This window comes from Herpailurus yagouaroundi, unplaced genomic scaffold, assembly GCF_014898765.1.
Source record: "Herpailurus yagouaroundi ecotype Mexico unplaced genomic scaffold, PumYag 28, whole genome shotgun sequence".
NCBI lineage: Eukaryota > Metazoa > Chordata > Mammalia > Carnivora > Felidae > Herpailurus > Herpailurus yagouaroundi.
This window is the reverse complement of record NW_024412376.1, coordinates 10,420,755-10,428,288: the sequence shown is the minus strand read 5'-3', so window position 1 is coordinate 10,428,288 and position 7,534 is coordinate 10,420,755. Positions and strand designations below refer to the sequence as shown.

Genomic DNA, 7,534 nt, shown 5'->3' with positions numbered 1-7,534 from the left:
CCAACTGGTCGCAAGCCTGAAGTTTTTGGTCCTCTGCTGCCCCTGTGTGGACATGGAGGGAAATAGCAATTCAAGATTTCGTTTGTGGCCCACGTAAAATGGGACTTGAGAGAAAAGAAACCATCCCTAAGAACTACTGGGGGTTTATGACCACTGTGAGGGAGTCAGGAACTGTGGCTATCTCCAGCAAGACGGGCGTTCCCAGAAGGGAGGGGGGGAACACCTACGAGCTGTCAATGACTTCACAAGGCTCTTCTCTTGTCCACCGTCTTTATTTCTCCTGGAGACACCTGCAGCCAGCAAGTGAGCGACCCTCTAAAGACTCCCAGCCATGCCCTTCTGCAGCTTCTGGCCGCAGCCAGCGCCCACGGGCACAGCGCCAATCCTCCCACACTTCCTCTTCCTGTGCTTGGAGTAACACGTCTGTGGGTTTCTCCCTCTGGTCTCACAGCTTTTCACACCCTCTCTGCACCGTCTGTCTCTACACCACCGTCTACACACAAGGGGACACCATCACGTTCGTGCCTGCGGCATCCCCGATTCCCTGCGCAGGCGTGGGGCAGAGATGGCACTTTCGTTTCGATAAGGGAGTGAGGGGGGACACTTGGGCACAATGGGGGGAAGGGGCTCTGGGTCACTGCGAGCAGCCTGGCTGGAATCCAGGGTGTCTGAATCCCAGGACTGCCGTCTACCTACACCATAGCTGCTTCCTTCCCTGGTCAGCTCCCTCCTGGGCACCCAGCACATCACCCGACCTCACTCCCCATCCCCTCCCAGCAAATAGCAGCAGTGGTGGCAGCCTCAGCCCTGTCGCTCTCCCGCCTACGGGAGACGGTGGGACATCTGGGCCTCCTCCCTCCAGCCGGAAGCCAGGGACCCATGCACCTGGCCTGACTTCCTTTCCTCTCCCCTCATGCCTCCAGACCCTGCCGCAGCCTGCGGTCCAGGGCCAGGAGCTGCCTCAAGAAGCCCCGGTTGGGGATGATGCCTCGGTGGTCCTTGACTTTCTTGATGGCCTCCACGAGGGTCAGGTGGTGGTACAGCATGAGGTAGGCCAGGACCAGTGTGGCGGACCGGCTCACGCCCACGGCACAGTGCACCAGGATCCTCCCTGCGAGGACAGACACACGAGGCAGCTGTGGGGCTGTTGGTGGGGGGTGGAGAAGGCTAGGGAGAGAGCTGTAGGGAAGGTGAGGAGGAAGACAGGTAAGGAGGGGTGCGGGGAGACGGGGTGGGGTGCAGACTAGCGGTGGGAAGAACGAAGCCCCCCCTGGGAGGCCCAAACAGAATAAGATGGACAACACAGCAGCTCAGCTCAGCAAGTCACAGGGAGACACTCATCACCGACAGAAGCCTGGGTCTAGCCCAGAATGGGGACCCAGGGGATATTTTCCGAGTGCGTTATCATCGCCACTCTGTTAAGATTTTGGATGATCTCCTTCCTTCCTTTTCATGTATTGCCTTTTGCAAACAGTTGAGGGCATTTTTCTTTCCTTGATACTATACGCGGAGCATTTGGTCGTGTCATTAAAATCTCTTCCATACTTGAACCCTCGGGCTTTCCCCTAACTTAATGTCCATTGTTTCTTTCCTCCCTTCTCTTCCCTCCTACCTCCCGGCTGGTTCAGTGCCCGGTGGATGAAATCGGCAGCCGTCTGGAAGTGGATGCTCATGTCAAAGGCTGGCGAGTCGTGGGCCTCGACACCCAGGTAGCGGATGCCCAGCCCCTCGTAGGCCTCCGGCGTCCCTCGCCACCTGCTGTGCGAGGCATTGAGGACGTGGGTGATGCCCAGGCGGCGGAGCTCCCGGCGGTTGTTAGCTATGTCCCTGCATTGGGTAGAGGTTAAAGGGAGGGTGGGGAAGCGAGGCTCGGGCGAGGAGCCCTCGTCTCCCCCCTGGCTGCTGCCTAGCTAATGTCATTGGCTCCATGCGTCTGCCTTACTTACTGATGACCCAGAGCGGGGACCCAAGATGGGCAATGACCCGGAGTCTCGTCCTTGAGCAAGGGTTGAGAGCACTGGGGAGGTTCTGCCTGGGGAAGAGAAGACTACGGGGTGGGTGAACAACAAACATGATAAAATATTGAGCGCTCTGAGGCGGCGGGGTTTGACTTGATCTATGGGAAGAATTGACTGGATCTGTACTTTGTGTAAGGAAGTCTGTCCCAGCCATGGAATCACGCTGAAGAAAGATTGAATGGTTTTCAATCATTGGCAGAGAATGGTTTTCCTGCCACCGGGGTATTCAAGTAGAGGGAGGAGGTCAGTGTGGAGGCATGGATGTGGCAGAGGGAATTTGGACATCAGGTGGGCTGTTGGGCCAGCTCACATTTAACCTCCCTGGTAACCTTGAGGTGCTGTGATTCTGGCCCTTGCTCCCACACCTAGCTCCCCTGTTACCTTACGCTCTCTTTGACACCCAGAACCTTCTCATGTTTCACCAGTTACTCCACACCCACATTTACCGTTTTATGATGTCACTTTCAGGTGTCCGTCTGGCCCACACCCCTCAGCTCAGTGGTAGACACCTCTCAGGCACCATGGCCATATCTCAGGGCAAATGCCCTGTCCAGTGCAAACTCCTCAAGTAGAAAGAGCACTGAACTTGAACCTGCAAGTCCTGGCTCTGCTACTTACGCCCCGTGTGACCTTGGGCCAGTCACCACTTCTCTGAGCTTCAGTTTCCTCATCTGTAACCTGGGGATAGTGGTACCTACCTCACAAGGCTGTTGTGAAGATCAAGAGAGAAAATGCATGTGAAAAACTCCTTGTACACTGTAACGCCCTTGAGAGAGAGAGGGGAGGACTACTCTTCCCGTGATGCTCTTCTCTCCATGGCCCCCATCTTCCAGAACCTCTGCACACATCGTGGCTTTGCCTGGTCAACCCTTCAGCTTACTACCCACTTCCTGGCTCCCACTGCCTGCCTTTTTTTTTCCCCCCCAGAATCACAGCACAATAGATGGAAGGTCAGAGAAGTCATCTATTATGTCCGGTTTGTAGCACTGACACTCAATAATTAATTTTGCTAAATCAATGACATTATTACGTGAACAGAGACTTTCTGTCCAGAGTTGGGTATCTTCATAATCCTCCACTCTCTGTCCATGCACCCCTACCCCTCAGTCCTCAACCTGAAACCCACAACACGAGTCAGCGCCTCCCCTCCACCCTTCTCCTTCCTTCTTGCATGCATATGCGCGCGCGTGCACGCGCACACACACACACACACACACACACACACACGCTCGGCAGTGACCCCGGGGCTGCCAGGTACATACTGGTCTCCGAGGTAGAGGCCTGGCCAGACCTCATCGGCATGGTTACAGGCTGTCTTGCCTGTGTAGAGGAGCCTCTCCAACTCAAAGACATTGAGGAAGGGATGTTGAACAGCCGGCATCTCTTCCAGGACCCCTCTAGTGCGAACAGGAGACCTTGAGCTACTCCGGGAGAAGCGGGCCATAAAAGTCATAGACGCCCAGAGCCAGTTACCGGGGCACATCTTAGAGGTGGCGGAAACCGTGTGGCAGCTGGAGGGGCGGCTGCCGTGAGGATGCGTCCGTCTCCAGGTGGCTGCTGCTGGAGGAGGAACGGATGGGTGGCACACCTGAGTGAGCCTAGGGCAGAGGCTCCCCTTCTTGCCAACTGGGCTGGGCCCCGGGGAGAGGATCCTCAGGGAGGGAAGGGAAGCCTGGCCCTAGCAGGGGGACCTCCACAATTATTCTCTCCTTCAAGCTGCCGCAGCTCCTTTCTGCTCTTTGGCTCAGCCGCGCAAGGAGGTGGGAGAGTCACATGTCCTTGTTTACGGGGAAAGGGAGATGCCCAGCTGCTGGCTTTCTGCTCCGCCACTCCACCCCCACGCCTGACACAAGTACACAAACACACACACACACACACACACACACACACACACACACACACACATTTGATATTTGGGTGGCCGTGCCCACTGCTGGAGCTCCTGCCAGCCTGAATCTGGGTCTCATCTGCCTGGGGCCACAGGCAGAGAGCTTAGGGAGCTGGGATGGGAATGAGGGGCGGCTTTGGACCCACCCAGAGAGAATTAGCAGGAAGACAGCAGCAGCTGGGGCCATGACATATGCCAAGCCTGTCTCCTCAGCGCCAGAGAGATGGGCTGCTTTAACCCACTGCTGCCCTATCACTGCCTCAGAGCTAACTAAGCGTGCTATGGGAAGTGTCTGTTGGGGGACGGGGTGAGTGGGGATTAGCAAAGAAGAGGAAGTGTACATTTTTGAAAAACACTTGCTGGATGCATGCGCTAATGGAAGGCGGCGCCGATCTATGTGCACGACAGACAAACCACCCTCCTTCGATCGGTGTACAGAAATTATTGATTAAACCTCATCTCTAATGTGAGGATTTCTGAGTCAAGCGAGGCTGGAGTAGTGTGTCTGGGTGTGTTGGGGAGAGGTGGAGGCTGGGGGGTTGAAGAAGGGGGAGGCAGGGAAAGGATGAGGGATCCTGCCAGGCCCAGGAGCTCAGAGGCTGCAGTGACCATCTGTGTTGCTGTTGGAGTCAAGTGACCCCTAGGAAGGGCACGGGATTGGCAGTGAGGGGCTTAGCATGTGTGCCTCGGGCTCTGTCCCTTCTGAAAGGGCCCTTCTGGCCAGCTGGCCCTTCTGAAAGGGGAAGCCTGCGCAGCGTGGGGGAGAGAGCCAGCCTTGGAGACTCTTCCTGGGCCCTTCAGGCAGAGAGACCACTCGGCAAAACCCCCTGTCTCCTCTTCCTCCTCCTTCTCTCCCACTGTGATGGAGGGCTGGTCCCAAGGGTTCCCCTTCCTGATCTTCTGCCCCCTACACCTCAACCAAAAGTCTGGTAGGGAGAGGCCATCTTTGACCTGCACACACTCTGGGAACCCATCCTTCATGGCCAGCCAGCCCCCCTCCCCCTCCCACCAGCTCTCCTTTGCCCCAGGCCACAGGAGACCATGTACCTACAGGCCTTAGGAAGCAGGGGCATTAGGATCACGACCACTGAGGGGAGCCTGGATCTTAGGGTGTTCAGGGAGAGAGAATTTTGCAATGGCTGGGGCTGAAGAAGCACAGAAATACGGGACTATAGCCACAACCACCGCCACCACCATCATCATCATCATCTGCCTTGTCTCCTTAGGCCTAAAGACCCCATCAATTTATTCCCAAACCACGGTTTCTCGGTTTCTCCAAACAGGTTCTGCTGCCTGTGTGATGCTGAATGGCAAAAAGGAAGCGGGAAGGAGACCAGGTGTGGGCAAGAGCTCGGTGGGACTCGAATTCTCCCCGGGGCTGGAGAAGCCCCGTTCCGTCCCGGGAAGGGGGGGACGCCCCTCGGCCTTCTCCAATCCCATCAGCCGCTTCCAGGGGCCCTCGCCCGCGGCACCCCTCCCCCCACGTCCGCTGTGGCTGTTGTAACAGGTTCATGGCTGTCGCCCGAGCCCCGGCCAGCCCAGACAGCCAGGCGCTGAGGGAGCAGGGAGGCAGCCCGGGGTAGGGGGGTGGGGGTGGGGGGGCTCTTAGCCAGCTCGGCTCCCGCGTCCCCTGCCTGGGCGCTCCCTGCCCCGCACCCCGCCCCTAGCCTCGAGCCGTTAGCCTCTCGGCGCCGGGGAGGCGACCACCCCCCCGCAGTCCGGTACCTCGGTGCGAGCGCGGCGCGGGGTCTCAGTCCCGGAGGCAGATCGCAGGCGCAGCCAGCCCCACGGCCATGACTCTCCCGCCGCCGCCGCCGCCGCCGCCGCCGCCCCCGCCGCCGCTGCGAGACCGGCTGACGGATTAGCCTCTATTTTTAAGCCATGACACGCACGTCGAAGCAGGGCTCATATCAGCGTGTGTGTGTGTGTGTCGGTGACACGCAGAGACACAGCCTCACACCCAGCGGTCCGAGTGGACGCGCAGCGTGGGCTCGCCCGCGGGTGTTTGCAGACCAGACACGGACCACAGCCCCGCCCGGTGTGCACGCCCCAGCAGACGTGTATTTTCGGAGCTGCGCCAATTACAAGGCATTTTGCTTGAAGATGACATTATACAAGTCGTCCCAGACAGCGCCTGAAACACACCCGCTCCTCCCCTGGCAGCATTAACTAATTACACAGACATGATGGTGCACCTCGCTCGTCCCTTTCGTATCAAGAGCACCATGTCATAAATGACACCGATCCGTAGCCCTTATTAGCATTTACTATAGACCTCGTGTTTCACGTACTCCGTTTGTCCCTACCACCGGTCTGTGAGATACAGAGTATTATCAGGGTCCCCATGCTAGAGAAGAGGAGACTGAGGCTCCGGGAGGCCAAGTAATTTGCCCAGGCCACATGCTAGTTATGGGCTGAGCTGAGCTTCAAATCCTGGCAGTGGCACTCAAAGGTCATGTCCTTAACTGTTCTAGATAGTGACCCCACACCATGGAGAAGGGCACGGTGGATTTCTATCAGCTAGCCACTCCCACCAGCTCAGCTGCTGGCCGGCGCCACTTTCCCCCTGACTCTGGAAGAAATTGACGCCCAAACCGCTTCATTTGTGCTTTTAGTGAGGTTTACCTCGGCTTGCTTTTCTACTCTAATCACCTCATCAGTTACAAGATTGTCAACACGTGGAAGGCAAGGGCGGTGTTGGGGTCCCCAGTCTCTAGTTCACTGTGTGATGGCGGAGGTGGGGGAGGTAATGAATGGCATCAGATGATGCTGTTGAAAACCAGGTAGATGGCAGACTCCAGGAGAGCTGTCTGCAGGAGGGAGGCAGGAAGTAGATAAGATCACTCTGGACCTGGTTTCAGATGAGAAGACATTAGCAACTGTAGCTGAAATCAAGATTGACTGTGTTCCCTGTGGGGGTGGGAGATGAGGCTTTGATCTCTGGGTTAGGTCAGTTCTGTGCTAAAGGGGAAGTTCCAGCACAGACCAATTTCAGTCTTCTTGGCCTTTTCCTTCTGGAGAAGCAAACTCAATTCCTTTCCATGCCTTCTTGGCTCTGGAGTTTACATGAAGAAATGAAATCCTCATCATTTAAAACAAAGGCTTGGCCTGGGAGCGTTGAAAATGTACTCTGTCGTTCCAGGAAAAAATCAGTAAAAAATTGCCATAAGTCAAATTGTGAAAGACCACATATTACTGGACAAATCTCATTTTAAATGACAGAGTCTTTAGGGTTGGTAGGTTGAGAAGATGTCGTAGATGAACTTGATCTCAACCTTTGGCAAGGCCTTCATTTCAACCCTGCATTTCACTTTTCTCAAAAAGCTGGAAAAATATGTTTTAAAGCATGCTATAGACCTCATGGGCAGATGTTTATGGGCTATTATAGAGATTGTCCATGGATCAACATCTTCAAGAAAACCATTAAATTACTAGGAATCAACCCACAACTCAAGGGGCTTTATGTTTTTCTTTGTAACTAGGAGGTTTATTATGTTTCCAGATGACACCAAACTAAGGACAAGAGGGGGAGGGAGGCTGGAAGAAAGAGTTAATGGGGAGAAGGTAATGGAGAAGGTAGGAAAGGAGAGGGGACGAAACTAATAGACGCAGCATGTATTGATAATTT

The 7,534-nt window shown here is 55.7% G+C and overlaps 1 protein-coding gene across 2 annotated transcripts; it reads right to left on the bottom strand.

The window, feature by feature from the left end:
• Positions 1-251: 251 nt before the first annotated feature.
• Positions 252-5,933, bottom strand: DUSP26 (dual specificity phosphatase 26). 2 transcript variants are annotated; one of them, XM_040462077.1, is made up of 4 exons: positions 5,632-5,933; positions 3,281-3,578; positions 1,613-1,827; positions 252-1,111 (listed from the first exon to the last, which is right to left on the bottom strand). In XM_040462077.1, exons 2-4 carry the CDS (start codon positions 3,499-3,501, stop codon positions 912-914), a joined length of 636 nt encoding a protein of 211 aa, XP_040318011.1. In that variant the 5' UTR covers positions 3,502-3,578; positions 5,632-5,933; the 3' UTR covers positions 252-911. The 2 variants fall into 2 exon arrangements, with proteins under 2 accessions (XP_040318011.1, XP_040318104.1); XM_040462170.1 differs by having other exon boundaries at positions 3,281-3,575.
• Between the last annotated feature and the right edge of the window lie 1,601 nt (positions 5,934-7,534).